The sequence below is a fragment of the Cannabis sativa genome, chromosome X (assembly GCF_029168945.1).
Source record: "Cannabis sativa cultivar Pink pepper isolate KNU-18-1 chromosome X, ASM2916894v1, whole genome shotgun sequence".
In the NCBI taxonomy this organism is placed as follows: Eukaryota; Viridiplantae; Streptophyta; class Magnoliopsida; order Rosales; family Cannabaceae; genus Cannabis; species Cannabis sativa.
The window spans coordinates 83,441,057-83,459,620 of NC_083610.1; the positions used below are offsets into that span (position 1 = coordinate 83,441,057).

An 18,564-nucleotide genomic window follows, 5' to 3' on the forward strand; every position below is an offset into this window, starting at 1 on the left:
ATGCGCAAAATTCTTTGAAGAAAATATTAGCCATAGCCAGCCACTCTCCGCGTAAATATAATACCCATTTTTTCAACAAAATTAATGTTAAGAAACACATTACAAATATTTCAAGGCAAGAATTTGCAAATTCAACTGTTTCTTAAATTTGACATTGGTATAATCTTAATAAAATCTTAAATTTTGAGGGTCTCTACGAAAATTATAAATTAGACTGTTTTTCATAAAGTGTATTTTTTTTTATTGAAACGTTTATATATTACAACCATGTTTTATTTGGACTCGAACTCAAAACTTTCAACACTCACACACTCACCTATGTGGCCTCAAGTGGTTGATAAAGTGTATTCAATATAATTTAAAATGTCCTTATAAAAAAAAATATATATAATATAATTTAAAATATAAGATTGTCACGTGAATGTACCTTTCACTGGAGAAAGAAAGTTTTATAAGATGGCCCTTGATTTTATTATATTATTTTGGACGTTTATAATTTATGTCATGCAATGTGTGATACGTGTAGGGTTACAAATCTTACTTAAATGTCCATCTCTTATAGATATATATATCTTAAAACTTCTTCCTTGATTTGATCTGACAACTGAAAATATATCGATAATCGATTTGTTTTTTTAACAGTGGGACTAAATATGATAAGGCTAAACAATGTTACAACCTCACAGTAGAACGAGTGGTATCTAATTTTTTTCGGAGGAATTAAACAAAGCTAATATATATGATTGAATGATTCTTTTCCTTTCCTTTACACTACAAAACACCAAACTATTATAACTATTAAACAAAACTTAAAATACAATTTCGAAGAACGTAATATTCTTTTTTATTTTATTAGCGTACTTAATTACTACTCTTTGTAAAATAATTAATTATATTATTTTTTGGCGTTTTAACAAGGTCAGAGGTCATCATTGAACGAACTAATTATGAAAAATTAAAAAACGACAAACAAGTAATTAACTGTTGGTAAACATATTATTGCTTCATATTCCATACGTTACGTACCATAATAACATATACCAAAGGGTATTTTCGAGTTTTTAGTTGACTGATATTTCTTCAATTCATAATAAGTACAGGATTTTTTATTTTTTTTTTCAAAAGAAATTAAAATATAATGTATCTAAGTGTATAGGTTTTGGTAAGTAATACAATTGCATTTATAGTGCAACCACTAAGTAATCCTACATAATCTTTTCTTTGTTATATTTTTTTTTCCCTTGGGAGCTATAAATACAGGGGCAGAGATTTTCTCTATTTTCATTTTGTACTTCTTTTCCTAATATACTTTCATACCACATTAGAACAGAGAGAGAGAAAAGCAAAAAAGAAAATGATGAAAAGGAGTTGGGGTTGGGGAGTGGTTCTGTGTAGTTTTACTCTGTTATTCCAGCAAGTATTTTCAGAAGATGGGTTTGTGAAAACGAGAGGAGTACAGTTAGTTTTGAATGAAGTCCCTTTCTACGCAAACGGGTTCAATGGGTACTGGTTAATGTACATGGCCTCTGACCCATCACAAAGAAATAAAGTCACAACTGCTTTCCAACAAGCCAAGACTCATGGCCTTTCAATAGCAAGAACTTGGGCCTTCAGTGATGGAGGATATAGGCCTTTACAATACTCCCCTGGCTCCTACAACCAGCAAATGTTCCAGGTATATATTATATATAATTATTAATGTTATTATATATGTTTTTTGGGTAGTTCTGATAGATTCGTAGTGATGATAATCTTTTGTTGTTGTTGTTGTTGTTTAAATTAGGGGTTAGATTTTGTGGTATCTGAAGCAAGGAAGAATGGGATAAAGTTGGTGTTGAGCTTTGTTAATAACTATGAAGACTTTGGTGGAAAAAAACAATATGTGGAGTGGGCAAGAAATCAGGGGCAATCCATAACTTCCGATGATGATTTCTTCACCAATTCTCTTGTTAAGCAATACTACAAAAACCATATCAAAGTAAATGCTTTAATCATTTTTCATATATTAGATAGATTCCCTAAACGCGTGATAGATTGGTGTTCTTTATTTTTTCTTTTTTGTAAAAAAATCTTGCATGATTTATAATTAATTTATTTCTTAACTCTTAAAAAAAATATATATTTCTAGATATATAAACTTACCAGAAACTCTTTAGTGTTTTTTTTTCTTTTATTCCTTTCTTTCTCAATTGGTAAATTTACGATTATATTGTTTTGTGAAATAGACGGTGCTTACAAGAAAAAATACGTTCACCGGAGTTGCTTACAAGGACGATCCAACCATAATGGCCTGGGAGCTTATTAACGAGCCACGTTGCACTTCAGATAAATCAGGAAAAACTATTCAGGTCTCTCTCTCTCTCTCTCTTTTACTTTTGTTGGGTCTTCCGACTCTGTTTTCTCCGAAGAACGGCAATTTCGTAAATACAGATTTTTATTTTTAACAATGGTGGTAAGTGGTAACCATTATAATTGATGTGATATTGCATTCGTCAATGGGTAGGTATATATGTACCAAACATAACAAAAACAAAGAGCATGGGGCATAAAATGAGAAAGGAGAGGGATGAGAGAACCGTTTCATAGTGGTAAATAATGGGCTTTCTTCCTTTGTGGGGTTCAGTTACATTCAATGTTACAATTATTGGAGTTTAGTGAGGTTGGTTCCGTTGATACAAAATATTATTAACCAAAGGATATGTGAATATATGATTGGTCGAAATCGAAAGAATTTGTAGTATATATAAAAATAAAAAGGAAGAACCACGTTTGCATAAGCATGAGAGCATAAAGCAACCATTAACCAATATCACAAGTGCATTTAACACAAGTGGACAAAGTGGGGCGGGGCGTGTGGGCGTGGGTCTCAACATGCCCAATGCGTGAAAAGCTCTTATGCCCTTTTTCGTTCTCTTTTTTTCATGCCGTAAATAAACCACTTTTCTTTTCAAAATTTAAATAGAAAGAGATTAAAATGGTAAGCATAAAAAGATGTTTCTAAATAAATGTTATGTATTCACAGGCTTGGATTACAGAGATGGCATCTTACGTGAAATCTATAGACGGAAATCACTTGCTTGAAGCTGGTCTTGAAGGTTTCTACGGCCCATCCAAACAGCAAACTAATCCAAATTTTCAAGTGGGGACAGATTTCATTGCTAATAACCAGATACCTGGCATTGATTTTGCTACCGTTCACTCGTACCCAGATCAATGGTATAATTGAATTTAAATTTAAAAACACTTTTATTTTTGATGATTTGGGAAGTTAAAGAATTGGGTTGTCTTTGGTTTTGGCAGGTTATCTGGTTCAAATTCTCAAGCTCAAATGGCATTCTTAAAGACTTGGCTAAACGATCATATTTCAGATGCTGAAAATGTTCTCCACAAGCCTATTCTCTTCGCCGAGTTTGGTAAGTCCGGCAGCAACCAAAGAGACGAGCTATTCAATGCAGTTTACGATGCCATATACTCGTCTGCGAGTGGCGGTGGTGCTGCGGTTGGTGGGCTTTTCTGGCAGCTTCTGACAGAAGGAATGGACTCTTTTCGAGATGGATACGAGGTCGTTTTGAGTGAGAGTAGCTCAACGGCTTCGTTAATTACCCAAGAGTCTCAAAAGCTTAATCATATTCGAAAAATGTATACTCGATTGAGAAACGTTGAGAAGTGGAAGAAAGCCAGGGATATTCGAAGGGCTCAGTGGTTGGCTTTGCACAAGGGCAAAACTGGGTTAAGAAATTAATCAATTAGTAAGAGAGAATTTTCAAATAAACAAGGGAGTGAGCTAAATGTGTGTGGTTATTCCAAAATAGAAGTTAAAGTATAACGAAACTTAAGTTTGACATGTCTGTACAAGTGATTATACCCAACTTATAAATTAAATACAACAAAGTGACTATAGTCAATAAACTCTTAATATTGGTGTATTGTCGTTTACCCTTGATTCTATAATTGTGAACAAGGATATTTGTGTTATCTAGCAATAATATATATATATTTTTGTATTGGCTTGATTCTTCAATTTCTATTTGGAAAGAAAGAAGAGAAATATGGTAGAACCAAATGAATGAAACACCACAAATGTTCACTTTATACCGGAACCATATTAAATAGTGTACACTAAGAAAGAAAGAGATGGACAGGGAGGGTAAAAATGGACAGTAGAACCAAGTATGTTGAAGAGTAGATTTGTTTACGCAATAGTCAGTAGATAAATACTAAGAAGAACTTCATGTGATTTATTAATATTTATTGGAAATAAACTCTCTCAGCTCTAATATTCCCCAACCAAACTGGTACAAAAAAGCATAAAACCAAGAGAACCCCTTATTCTCTAAATATTAAGCAACTGGTTGTTGAAACAGCCTTTAATTTACATATGCGAGAAGCAGTGAAAGTCAAATCCGATGAGTCAACTTCCTCAAAAACTTTTTCTACCATTAAATACCAAAGAGAAAACTAACTTAAATTACTGTCCCATCTTTGATGGTTGCATTCTTCAGTATTGCTGTAAGACCTGATCTTATGTAAAATCCTTCACTGGATCGGTCTGCTTCTTCAACACCCTGAGAAGTCAAACCATGAGTTGAGCCGAACAGAAAGCAAACGTATTATCTACATACAATTTATTTATTCCACAAGAAGTTTAAGGTATCATTAAAGAGAAATAAAACACTTACATCAGCGTTTTTGATGATCACATCTCTACCTATCTTGGCATTCTTGTCAATGATGCAATTTCTTCAACAAAGTCAAACATAAATGATGAGAAAAGAAAAAGGGCTCCATGTGTGTGAGGAATAACGTTTTAAAGGGTCAGTTTTCATCATATTAGGATGGTGTATTTTATCGAATTTTACCTGATTTTAGTATTTTGGCCAACACCAATTGGAACCTTTCCTTCTGCAAGCAGCGACGCAATCTCAGATTCAGTTTGGTAGTAGTCTGCGCCCATCATCATCGTATCCTGCAACAAAATTCCAAAGCTCAAAGGTGAAAACCATGTTTAACAGAAAGTGATAATACGACAGGGGATCGATGATGTCAAGTCATTAAGAATTGAGCAATAAAGTCCAAAACTAGTACAAAGTAGAATACTCATTGGCTCACCTGAAGTTCTACACCATGCTCTAGACGTGAGCGGACACCAACAATGGAGTGCTGAACACTACACTCCCGCAGGAAACAGCCATGAGAAATGATGGCGTCCACAATCTGCAAGAATCAACTGGTGTTGTGATGAAAAATTCACACTACAGATTTAAGACAAAAAAGATGAGTTGAGCTTACAGTCATACCCTGCATTTTTCAACTTTAGTAGGTGGCAAGAACCTAGGTGATGTATAGAACGGTGTCTTTGAATCATAGAATTGAAACTTGGGAGGCTGCACAGAAAATAACGAATCCATCAGTTAGCTAGCCAGCCACAACGATCTTTTTATTTGTATGAGAAACTGTTTACCACACTTTACACAAGTTTATTTTAGTATATGAGTGCACATTTAATGCAGGCATTCATCATAACCCAAATTGTCATCACAAACTCAACAACACCACAAATTACCACCCCTCGTCACGACGACACAACACAAATGTGCATAAATAATCTTAACTGATAATTTTGTGACGAATTGGGATCTTCAACCTTAATTTTAACTCCATCATCTTGAGATAAATAGAAAAATTAAGTTCTAGATCACTAGAATAAAGAAAACAAGTTCTAGGCAACGCACGTTGCTTTTGATAGCTGCAGTGCGTCGTCACTTGACGCCACAAAAGTCGAAAAATTTATCTTTCTACGTGTTTTATTCAAATTCTATTGGGTGTTAGTCCAAGACATTTTTAGAGGCCAGGGCACATGCCCAAAGACTGATAAAGGGAAAAGGAAATATAATTTGAATGGGAGAACCAGAAGCAACTCCTAGAGCAAATTTCACGAGTTTTTTGACCATTAATTATTCTTCATCTTTTGTTTTCTACTTGTATTTCTTTTAGACATTTGATGTTATTGAGCTTATCTACTTATGAACTACTCATTATATGTAGTTTCCTTAATTGTTATTTATTAGTCATATAGAGATATAAGAGCAACACTAAAAGAGTACTATTTTAACACTATATTTTTTTCTATTCCAACCATAACAATAAAAATATCTTCTTTATTGTTATATTATTTGATTAATATAATATATTATTTAATTATTTGTTTTTTGATAAATTAATTATTTAATTATTAAAAAGTACAAAAAGTAACAAGAAAAAAAATTTGCCGTGCTCTACAGTGTCTCACTATTTTTAGTGGAACACTGTAGACTCCCCTGTATATAGGATGACATTTAAAGTTGGGTTGGAACAATTTTGTGTAAAAACTACACTATTTTTGAGTTTTTGCTGTCCTATTAGAGATGGCCTAAGCTCGTTGTTACTTACACCATTTTTATGTGAAACACGAGAGAGGGTATTAACACATTAAAGAAAAGAAGTATAATTACGCAAAAATGTTGGAAAAAACCTATTGGTGCTTTTTTTTTTTTTCTTTTGAGAATAAAAAAATGTTAAGTCTTTACACTATTTTATAGTGAAATTTTGAGGTGTGATTTTACTCTTTTGTAATTACTGAAATTTATATCAAAACCTCAACAATTGTCAATTATTTAGTATTTTCCCAAACCAATTTGAATTTATTTTTGTAATTTATGTTTATATTTTATTTTTACTTCCAATATTCGAAATTGATCACTTAGATCAAACCAGGGTTTATTTATTTATTCAATCACCTAACCACATTATTCGTCATTGCTTATTCCTATATTTTTAGCAACTAGTATAAAACCCAATAATGCAGAGCATATTAAGATTCAAGTCTCTAATGCAAATACAAAATGTTTACCCAATAATTCAGCATATGAAGATTTAAGTTTCTAATGCAAATTTCAATTTTCTCCCTAAACCATATCACCAATCCTATGATGAAACTTGAAAACCACACGTTTCAAACAGTGACTTCAGTTTTTTTTAATTGCTATACAAGTGACAAGGGTGTTATGGAGCAAGTGGAGTTACTAACCTGTTCTGTTAGAGCAAGGTTGGCATCGAAGAAAGACTTGATGGTTCCAATGTCCTCCCAGTAGTCATTGAATAAGTATGCCTGACATGGATGGTGGATAAATAAACTCAGAAAAACTATTACACAAGAATGAGGATCCAAAAAAAACAAGTTGAAGCATCAAAAGCTGCCTTACTTGGACATTGTGTTCTTTCACGGCTGATGGAATAATTTCAGAACCAAAGTCATTACAATGAGGATAGCTCCATTTTAATAGCTTCAACAGAACATCAGTTTTAAACACATAAACACCCATTGACGCTATATAAGGATATTTTGCTGCATCATTCTGTGACAGCCCGAGAACAGAGGTATCAACTTGCTGCAGCAACGAACAGACAACATTATTAGACTAAGGCTCCAGAAAGAACAACTAGTAAAAAATAAATGTAAATCGAGTAGATGGTAAGCAAAGTTAAAAACCATTGTTTTCAAGTCAGGGCCCTTTGGTTTTTCGGCGAATTGGATAACACGTCCTGTGTTGTCAATTTTCATCAATCCGAAATCTGAGGCTCGACTACATTAAAATTTAAATTCACATCATGTTAATTCTCGTATTCAGAATCTGGTGCTTTAAAATAACACAACACACATTGATTCAAGTACTTCACTCCAAATAAAACAAAAAGATTAAACACAGAGTAAAGATTTTAGTATACCCATCATCCATAGGTAAGCATGAGACTGTAATATCAGCATTGGTGTCAACATGCTTCTGCAAGAAACAGTGTGGCAACCATGTTAAAGGCATTTTTTTATATATAATTAAGCTAAAAAACTACTTTACCCTAGTGAAATTCAAACAGATACCTGGACGAAATCCATATAGTCCATCCGGTAAAGATGATCGCCAGACAGTATCAGAATGTTCTCCACATTCTTCGTCTTGGCATCCTGCATTTGTTATTAAATAAAAATAAAGTTTTTATTTAAGTAAATCTTAATTACTCTGATACCAAGCTAATCTTTAGCATATACTATGATCCCACAAACCTCAAAAACCCATATAAATTGTCTAACAGCATCAGCTGTTCCTTGGAACCATCTCTTCCCAGAATCCCCTGGAGTTTGAGTGGCAGCCAGAACCTGTTTCACAAGCAAAATAGTTTTGATTTGAGCTTGTCAATTAACTTTCACAAAAACATTATCACCCCACTAAATAAAGCAAAAGAAAAATCTTTCTCCGATATTCATCTTACCTCCACAAAACCATCACCAAAATTAACACCATTCCCAAAATTATAGGTTCGAGCAAGGTGGCGATTGAGGGAAAAAGAGTTAAACTGTGTCATTATAAAAATCTTCTTTATGCCACTATTAATGCAATTGCTCATTGGGATATCAATCAGCCTGTAACATCCCCCGATAGGAACCTGCAAATAATGATTGTGTCATGATATATTCATATAAATTTGAAAGCCATAGCCAACTAAAAATCTTCCAAGAAGAACAATTTGCCAAAAGCGCAGCCAAAAATGAGAATTGGACATCTGAGAGTCCTGTACAAAAGGTGAACATCTTACCGCCGGCTTAGCTCTTTTACCCGTTAGAGGAAATAGACGAGTCCCAGCACCGCCACCCAATATGATCGAAACTACATTTTTGGGGTCTGCTTGTGGAGTGTCAAACATTGGTGTTTGAAACGTTTGCTGTGATCAAATTGAAAAGGCAAATACGAGAGTCAATAATGAATATTCACATTAAATTCAAAGTGGGATTTTAGTTTCAGACATTAGTAATTCTTTTTTGAATGGACTTACAGTTTCTTTGTCTACATCTGTGAGAATAGAATAAGCGACACCAGGCTTATATTTGTTATCACTCTTCAAACCTTTCCGCTGTTGAATATTCAAGTTTCTGCATTTAAGGCTCCCCTTAATGCTCTCCCCAAAAAATCCTGAAGTTCGATTCCTGAAGCTTCCTTTTTTGACTTTAACAGGGTAGACATTGGTCTTCAAGGTCGCACAGCCCGAATCCATGGTTGATCCAGCTAGAAATCAAATACCCAGATAGCCTTTAACAGATTCCACTCTAAAAAGGCAGCAGAATAAGGAATGTTAGAAAATTAAGCACACGCCATGAACAGAAAAAGATAATAAGTGGAAGAAAAGAAAGGAAAAGTAAAAAAAAGCTTAACCCGAACCCCAATAAAGGAAAGATCATAAGTAAAAGTACCAATAATTGAAAAAAAAAAAAAAAAAAAAAAAAAAAAAAAACCTCAGATCAGATCAAAACTATGATTCACCAACTAAAAACTACTACAAATTCAGCAATAGACTACTATAAAGGAGGAAAAGAGAACCAGATACTAAAACATAAAATTTTCTGAGAAAACTCGGTCAAAAAAGAGACAAAGATGGTACTTTTAGAGGTTTCCGTGAAACAACGTGATAAAAGATTATGATAATCTGAGAAAGGCGTTGTAATAAAGAAGAGAATGGTGAAGAAGGGTGTTTGTGAGTGTTATATGTATTGGCTTGTGAATGGTCACGAGGAAAATTTTGAAATGGGCATTAAAGATTGTACCTCTTCTTTCTTCTTTCACGTAATGCCGAGCTTTCTCAGCGTTCAAAGCGATATTTTGAATATTGAAAGAGTCCACTCTCCTTAAGTAGAACTCACTTCTGTTTTTTTTTTTCTAACCTAATAATACTTATTTATATTTGCCGCATTTCAAGTTTCCTCTTCTTCTTCTTCTTCGTATATTTTTTATTTATTCATGTTACTAAATTGCAAAATGCATTCCCCTATAGTCAATGCAGGTTTCTAGAGAGGACCACAACACCACATAATAACTATATTCATCTCCTTATTAATTATTATTTTATTAATTGCCTAAAACAAAAACAGTAATTGCCTAATTTTTTTTTAAGAGTATTGTTATTAGCACCATTTGTGCTTAGCAATTTCTCGACATGTTGCGTTTTGATTGGCTAACGATATTCCCTAAAACTTATTATATTAAATTATATAGGACCCGATATTTTGTTGAACCAATAACAATATTAACATATAAGATGGTGCTAAGCGGTACGGGTGTCCTTTAGCATTTTTTTTTTTTTTTAATACCATAAAGAAAAAAAGTTCCCGTATAAACTTTATATAAAGGTGCTTTGTTTGCTTCTTTCCTTCTTTTTTGAAATAATTATTTGCTTTCTTTTTTATTGGCTAAGTTTATATTTGTATATTTAGTAGTATTTATGGTATGTTTACTTAAGGGAATTGACTTTGTAATGGGAAAAAGTTAGTGGAGCTCATTTAAATTAGACGAAAAAGAAAAGGAAATATTTTTCTCTATTTTTATAGGAAATTAATTTTTTCCCTAATTTATTATATTTTTATTTTAATTTTATTAATTAAAAAATTAAAAGAAAATATACCCTTAGAAAAACTATAATTAAAAAATAATTAATTATGTAAACAAATGAAATGAAATTTAGTAAACAATATAATAAAATATTATTTTTGATTATTTTATATTTTAAATTCATTCATTTTTCAAATTAATTATTTTAATTCCAAATATAATTTAATTAACATGCCATAGTGAAAATTTGGAATAGTTTATACTACACATGCAAACAGCCGATCCTAATGAAGGCCTAAGAAAAATATAAAATTTGGGGCCTTTACAGAAAGTGCTCCAAAGTAATTTAATTGTTAATTTGTGTTATATTATTTATAATAATATAATATATAGATTAAATATGTGTAATAAACTAATAATATGTAACATATGACTATATTAGTTGTCATCTTTTTGTAACATTTGGGGAGTTGTTACTATGAGTAACCTCTACCATTATCACCAACATTAAGAGTGTAAAAGATGTTACACACCTTTATTTGAAATTCTTAATGCTATAGGAGTTATGGTGTGTGTAAGAGTTACATTTGAGTCCATAACATCTATAGGGGTTATGAGTTTGAATTTCAAATGGTGATATCCTAAACACTATATAAAGGAGGTCTATAGTGCTCATTTGGGAGTAAGAGATGTCAAGTTTTCTATCAAGAAAGCACTTTGCTAGAAAACCCTAAGGCTTGATAATTCCCAAAGCTATTTCCTAGAGAGTTCCCTTAGTGCTTAGAGATAGGGGGAAATAAGCTTTTGGACAAAGGTGTAATACCTTGTTCAAGTCATGGTGATCCCCACTAATCTACACTCAAGGTTGTGAGTGAGTGTATATATATATTATTCTCTTATTATATATACATATTTTATATTGCATGTGTTCTTATCTTCTTCTATATTTCTTATATATAATATATATAGTGTATATATATTGTATATTATGTTGTTGTAACATTTATTTAATTTCTTTGTTGGTCCTTGTATTGTATTACAATAGAGTTGTAATATTTTGATTTTCTTCCATTGTAATAATATCTCTAACAATCAAAAGCTTATCCCTTTTCAATGGAAGAGGAGATAAATCAAGATTGTGAGAATACAATAAGAAATTTTATGTGAAAACCATTCATGGTTGAGCATGGTGGTATATAATGTGATTTACTATTTTATATGATAGTAATATATATGATATATATATGAGTTATATATATGTGACATATATGTGATTATGAGTTTGTATCATATTAATATATATATAATATGATATTTGAATTTTATATCATGTTATTATATGTGAGATATATAATATATAACATGTAGATATGAGTAATATATATTATATATATGTAGAGCATGTGATATAATATATATTAATGAGATTAAATATGTAGAAATAATTATTTCTATGTATTTATATGAGACATGCATATATAATATATATTATGAGTATATAATATATATCATGCATGTATATTAAAGTGTATATATATGTTATATATATGTGTGAGATATGTAACATATATAGTTGTGTAATTAATATATATTATGTGTATATGATATATATGTATATTATAGTATATATGTTATGTATATATGAGATATGCAACATATGTATTTGTAAATTTAATATTGATATTATGTGTATGTTACATATGAGATATTGATTAGTAATATGCATATTATATTAATATATGAGTTACATAGCATGATTATAATGTTGGTAGTAATAAAATAGTGTTTATTATTATTGTGAGAATTATTATTATTTATTTTGAGAATAAAGAATATTTTAAATTCTTTTTCAATTTGGTGGTGAGCATCTCACTTTATGAGATAATAAAAGATGGCTTTTGAGAAGTTACATCTTTTATTGGATTATAAGAGATAATCATCTCATATTATGAGATAAGAAAAGTGAACTATACACTTATGAGAATTGTCTTGTCATAGCAAGAACAAATGGATTAAAAGTGGATCCAAACTTGTGAAATGAGCTATAAATTGGAAGAGCAATTTTGGACTCAAAAGTAAATGAATCAATGTGGATTCAAAAAATAGTGAAGCAATTTTGAATCTTAAATAATCAAAGTTGTGAACAAAATTGATGAGAATTTTGTTAACTTTGGTATAATTTTGGGCTAATCTCAATGAGGAGATAATCTTAAAATTATGAGTAAGAATAATCACATTATTTTGTAAGTGGAGATGTGAGTTTGATATTTTAGTTTTGTTGAGAAAACTAAAATATCAAATGGTATTTTCAAAGTGACCTTAAAAAGTCATTTCAAGAGGAAAATACAAAAAGGTGATATTTAATATACACTTTATGGTAGAAATGTGGGGGTGTACCACAAATTTAATCAAAATGTGATGAGACATTGTTGATATTTTTGATTTTGAATTCAAATTCTAAATCAAGTTTGGCTATGTGCATAAGTGAAAATATTGACATATTTGGTGTCAAATTTTTGGTAAAAATAATTTCAAGAAGGAAATTAAATTTAAGAAAAATTATAGAGACGAAGTGGTCTTCTATATTTTAAAATCAAGATATTATCTTGATAGTGAAATGTGAAAGTGTGGGGGTGATACTCCAATATGAAAAGTTTAAGACATGTTTGGTGTCTTAAAATAAAGTATAATTTAGACATGTTTGGTGTCTAAATTAGTGTTTAATTTTGATATGCATGGTATCAAAATTATTGAGAATTTGAGTTGTGTGAAAATTAATCTTTTATGATTAAATTTTCAAAGCTTAAGTACTTAAGGAGAAAAGTGGTCACAAAGTGAACACTATATTTTTGGCATGCATGATTCACATGGAATCAATAATGAGAGGTTATAACAAATCGCTTAATCTCCGTACAAGATTAAAGCATGAATTTTCGAGGGATGGGACCTAAACTCCCTTAGCGTTTTGCTCATTGATGGTAACCTATCTTAACACTAGTAAAAATCTAGTCTTAAGTTCAATAGGTAATAACAAGTCAATAGAGTGAATGTGGTACTCAATTGTCCCATCTATGGATGAGTACATGTTGTAAAATTGAGGGTTAAAACCAAAAGGTTTTTTAATGGAGCTTAAGCTTAAGAAAACTCACTTAAGCTTAAGAAGTGTCTAACGAGTGGTGAGACACTAAAACTCCACCTATATGGACTAGAGGTGGTGCCGCCTCTTATGAGAATTGGGAGTATTTTCTAGAGAGTCTATGAATTGGAATTTTGCACATGGCCATTAACGGTGTAAGAGCGAGACATGCGGTCTCAAGTGAGCATTAGCGAGGGTGTGTGTGTTATCACCGGTTTGTATTAAAGGAATAATGGTTCAATGCTACGGCAACCAAAATTTCATCAAACTTTGTGGTAACTACACTAAGGTAAAATTCAAGTCGAAAGACATTTTACCTAATGCACCTAAGCAAGATTTCCTTAAAAATGTGTATTTAGTCAATCAAAGTGGGGGAATGTTATATTTTGATATAATATTTTTGATTGATTAAATAAATGTTACAAATGTTACAAGTTTATTACTAAAGAGATAATATTTAATCTAGTGGGGGATTGTTATATTATTTATAATAATATAATATATAGATTAAATATGTGTAATAAACTAATAATATGTAACATATGACTATATTAGTTGTCATCTTTTTGTAACATTTGGGGAGTTGTTACTATGAGTAACCTCTACCATTATCACCAACATTAAGAGTGTAAAAGATGTTACACACCTTTATTTGAAATTCTTAATGCTATAGGAGTTATGGTGTGTGTAAGAGTTACATTTGAGTCCATAACATCTATAGGGGTTATGAGTTTGAATTTCAAATGGTGATATCCTAAACACTATATAAAGGAGGTCTATAGTGCTCATTTGGGAGTAAGAGATGTCAAGTTTTCTATCAAGAAAGCACTTTGCTAGAAAACCCTAAGGCTTGATAATTCCCAAAGCTATTTCCTAGAGAGTTCCCTTAGTGCTTAGAGATAGGGGGAAATAAGCTTTTGGACAAAGGTGTAATACCTTGTTCAAGTCATGGTGATCCCCACTAATCTACACTCAAGGTTGTGAGTGAGTGTATATATATATTATTCTCTTATTATATATACATATTTTATATTGCATGTGTTCTTATCTTCTTCTATATTTCTTATATATAATATATATAGTGTATATATATTGTATATTATGTTGTTGTAACATTTATTTAATTTCTTTGTTGGTCCTTGTATTATATTACAATAGAGTTGTAATATTTTGATTTTCTTCCATTGTAATAATATCTCTAACAATTTGTTCTTTGGTGGAGTGATAATAATTTTTAAATTTTTTGAAAGTTCAAAGGTTCAATTCTGTATGAATACACTTAATATATTTCTAAATATATATAGATATATACTGTGGGAAAAATTATAATTAAAGGTGTAAAATCAAATTAATTAAATTTTAAACAATTATCAATGACACGATTATCAAATCACCATCAATAATTAAAGAAGCCAAGAATGAACAAAGCATTAAAATTCAGAAACGATTAAAGTAGTAAAACAACAAAATCAGCACCAATATATGTTAGTTCAAGTTCAATAGATCGATGTGATGTATAGCTTTACTCCAGTTTTGGAACACCACCAAATCCTCTTTATTGATTGAGCAATGACGAGTACAATACAGTCGAGATCGATTATCTGATGAGTTCTCTCAAAGTGTTTCACCTCTCACACTCTTACTCAAGAATCTTCTCCATCTACAGAAGATTCTTCATACAAAACCTAACCACAATCTCTCTCTTTTCTCTATACATTTTTCTCTCTACTCTCAATTTTTTATCTCTCAACTCAATTTGATTGTTGTATCTAAAATGATAAGCATTGGTGGTATTTATAAGCTTAGGATCAAGATTCTAAAGTTGGTGGTTGCATAAAGTGAGATTGTTAAGTTAGTTAGGCAATAACCAACTTAACTAACTCTCCTTTGAGTGAGATATCCACGTCAGCATAAGTATGAGTGCTTCCGGGAGGGTATATGACGGTTTCCGAAATCACAGACCAAGGTACTCACTGAAGGAACTTTTCAAATGAGAAAAAGCTAATTAGAGTCGATTATTCGGAACTCCTTTCCATTCTTGAGGACCCTTCCCGAAAGGACAAGAAAGCCTTCGGACCAACTTTCGCGAGTCGACAACTTTTTTCAAAAAAGATAATAACTTTTGAAGACTTTTTTATTTTTATTTGAAGGAACTATTCCATATATATAATATATAAGTTGGGAATTAAACTATTAATATTTCCTAAATGACACTTTTCCACTGCACTAAAAAAAAATTTTAGTGTATTATCTTACTATTTAATATTTTGTTCATATATTAAAATTAGGGTAAATACCATTTTAGACCCTATATTTTGCAAAAATTATCAATTGGACTCTCTGCTTTGTTAAATGACAAAATAGACTATGTATTTTTAAAATTGAACAAATAGAACCCTGAACTCATTTTTTGTGAAAATAAAACTTAATAATAATCTGATCCAGAGATGTTGTGACAAAGCTGGTTATATTTTTTGTATATGTTTGTGTTAAAAATTGTCTTAAAATTGGTTATATTAAAACATAAAATTATTAAAAATTGAGTTTAGGGTCCTATTTTTACCATTTTGGAAAATATAGGGTCTATTTTGTTATTTAACAAAACAGAGAGTCTAATTGCTAACTTTTGTAAAACACGAGATCCAAAATAATATTTACCTTTAAAATTATTATTGCACAATAAAATATTTGAACTTTAGTTTTTATTATTATAAATTATTAATTTTTAAAAAATTATAATTACTTCTAAATATTATAACAGATACAATGATAAATAAAATTAAACAAAAAAATGATATCTTATATGTCGAAATAAATAAAAGTACACTAAAATTCTTTTAGCAGGAGCTAACCTTGAATTTTAGTGGATGAGCTTAAAAAAAAAATTAAGCTCTTATATAAGAAAGGTAGTATTTTTAAATTAATAAAAAAATATATGTATATTTTTAAAAAGGTAATTTTTTTTTTTTTCAATTAATTATGTGATTATGTGTGAATTATTAAATTTTTCAAATTTTATTTTTATAGATAATTTGAAGGAGTGTGTAATGTTTGATAATATTCAAGAGTTTACAGAAAACGAGATTCACATGATCACATGTATAAGTTTCATAAATTCAATATTTGCCTAAAATAATAATAATAATAATAATAATAATAATAATAATAATAAGGCTGTATCATCTCATTATTCTCAATCAAAGACTAAGACAAGACGTGCCACTTCCTTTTTACAATGATGGACGCATAAATTATAAAATAGAAACCAACTTTTTAATTGTTTTTTTTTTTTTTTCCTAATTAGTAATTTTTTTTCCTAAACTTTGACATATAGTAAATCATGCCCCCTGAATTTTTTTGGCCGTTAAAAATTCCCCTTGAACTATTAAAATTGTTAAATTTAAGGATTTTTATCTAATTTTAGTAAAAAAAATCTAATATAGATGAAAGTTCAGGGAGCATGATTTAATACACATCAAAGTTTGAGGGACATGATTTAGTAGATATTAAAGTCTAGGGAGGATGATTTAGTACTTGAAACAGTAAAATTGAATAAAATTAGACAAAAGTCCTTAAATTTAATAATCTCAATAGTTCAGGGAGAATTTTTAACGGCTAAAAAAGTTCAGAGAGCATTATTTGGTATATGTCAAAATTCGGAAGGGAAAATTGCTAATTAGCCTTTTTTTTTTTTTTTAAAGAAATTTTTCCCGCATCTTGGTTATTTAAAAAAATAATAAGAGAGAAATTTCCTCTTTTGGGGTGAAAAAAACCGTAAAATATACTTAAGCTAATTAAAATTTGTTCCCCTAAATTTTAACAGGTATTAAATTATACTTTTTAAATTTTTTTGATCATTAAATTTTTTTTGAACTATTGAGATTGTTAGATTTAAAGATTTTTAATGTACTAAATCATGCTCCTTAAATTTTGATATTTACTAAATTATATCCTCGAACTTAGACATGTATTAAATCATATTTCTTAAACTTTTATTCATGTTAGACTTTTTTTATTAAAATTAAACAAAAATCTTTAAATTTAATAATAGAGACATTTTAAAGGACTTTAAAAGTTTATAAAATATAATTTAGTATATATCAAAATTGAAAGAGTAAAATCCTAATTAACCTATACTTAATTTGAAAATGAAGAATTTTGTTTTCTTTAAGAGAAAAAAAACTGAGTGAAGGGCAAAATATTGTACAACTATGATAACTGTTGAGATGACCCCAGCTGGTGGCTGGATGTATCTCCATAATAAAAGGTCGTTGAATCAAGCAAGTAGAAATGAACGGCCACGATTGAATGGGCAAATGACTAGACACGTTCACTGCCACTAACACATAAGAGATCGCCACGTGGCAGTAAACAACCGTGTGTGGGGCCGCAACTGGTGGTTGATGACGATCAGACACAGTGGTGTATGTGGACGGCTGATATTTTACGAGGCAATGGCCATGTGACTGTTTTAGTATCTATGTCCCTTTCACTGTCCATCACTGACTCTCAATTTCTTTTTTTTTATTTAAATCTATATTATAAATATAGTTACAGAATAATCCAAGAAACTTGCTCAAAAAAATCTTATGTAATGGACCCCATCTCACTCACTCTATAAAAATACTAGGAAATAATTCATGTTTTGTGTTTTATTTAATAATAATTAAGTTATAAAATTATTTTAAATTTTAAATTTTAATATTTTTTATCAATAATATAAGTAGAGGCTTCATAAAAGAAATTAATAAACAATTATTTTTAATTAATTTATCTATTGTAAATATGTTATTATACTATCTCAAAAAATGTATATATATTATTATTGTTAACGCAGATTTTCGTTAATTATAATAAACTTAATTTCGTGATAGGTTTAGCACAAAAAATTATAAAAAATAAAAGAAGCAAAAATAACACCAAATTTTTTACGTGGTTTTGCAATTAATTCTGCATATTCCACGAGTCAATCTTATTTAGACTTTTCTGATACAGAATTAGGGTTCTTATTTTTCT

The 18,564-nt window shown here is 30.2% G+C and overlaps 2 protein-coding genes across 4 annotated transcripts; one reads left to right on the top strand and one right to left on the bottom strand.

Moving 5' to 3' along the window:
- Positions 1–773: 773 nt before the first annotated feature.
- Positions 774–4,004, top strand: LOC115701059 (mannan endo-1,4-beta-mannosidase 7). The gene is made up of 5 exons (XM_030628753.2): positions 774–1,675; positions 1,784–1,978; positions 2,226–2,348; positions 3,023–3,216; positions 3,301–4,004. The coding sequence occupies exons 1-5, from the start codon at positions 1,355–1,357 to the stop codon at positions 3,740–3,742; spliced, it is 1,275 nt and encodes a 424-aa protein (XP_030484613.2). The 5' UTR covers positions 774–1,354; the 3' UTR covers positions 3,743–4,004.
- A 183-nt stretch (positions 4,005–4,187) lies between these two features.
- Positions 4,188–9,899, bottom strand: LOC115701044 (glucose-1-phosphate adenylyltransferase large subunit 1). 3 transcript variants are annotated; one of them, XM_030628734.2, is made up of 15 exons: positions 9,632–9,899; positions 8,866–9,136; positions 8,629–8,754; positions 8,305–8,478; positions 8,099–8,191; positions 7,916–7,999; positions 7,765–7,820; positions 7,529–7,622; positions 7,242–7,427; positions 7,067–7,147; positions 5,298–5,384; positions 5,110–5,214; positions 4,860–4,966; positions 4,680–4,740; positions 4,188–4,565 (listed from the first exon to the last, which is right to left on the bottom strand). In XM_030628734.2, exons 2-15 carry the CDS (start codon positions 9,082–9,084, stop codon positions 4,464–4,466), a joined length of 1,575 nt encoding a protein of 524 aa, XP_030484594.2. In that variant the 5' UTR covers positions 9,085–9,136; positions 9,632–9,899; the 3' UTR covers positions 4,188–4,463. The 3 variants fall into 3 exon arrangements, with proteins under 3 accessions (XP_030484594.2, XP_030484602.2, XP_060962756.1); XM_030628742.2 differs by having other exon boundaries at positions 9,469–9,790; XM_061106773.1 differs by lacking the exon at positions 9,632–9,899 and adding an exon at positions 9,323–9,356.
- Between the last annotated feature and the right edge of the window lie 8,665 nt (positions 9,900–18,564).

Bases quoted from the DNA above. Each gene is read 5' to 3' on its own strand.
- LOC115701059 (XM_030628753.2), top strand. From the start codon at position 1,355: ATGATGAAAAGGAGTTGGGGTTGGGGAGTGGTTCTGTGTAGTTTTACT. The intron at 1,676-1,783 runs GTATATATTATA...TGTTTAAATTAG, and splicing joins ACAACCAGCAAATGTTCCAG to GGGTTAGATTTTGTGGTATC. The intron at 2,349-3,022 runs GTCTCTCTCTCT...ATGTATTCACAG, and splicing joins AATCAGGAAAAACTATTCAG to GCTTGGATTACAGAGATGGC.
- LOC115701044 (XM_030628734.2), bottom strand. From the start codon at position 9,084: ATGGATTCGGGCTGTGCGACCTTGAAGACCAATGTCTACCCTGTTAAA. The intron at 5,215-5,297 runs GTATGACTGTAA...TGATTCTTGCAG, and splicing joins CTAAAGTTGAAAAATGCAGG to ATTGTGGACGCCATCATTTC. The intron at 4,566-4,679 runs GTAAGTGTTTTA...TTGACTTCTCAG, and splicing joins TGATCATCAAAAACGCTGAT to GGTGTTGAAGAAGCAGACCG.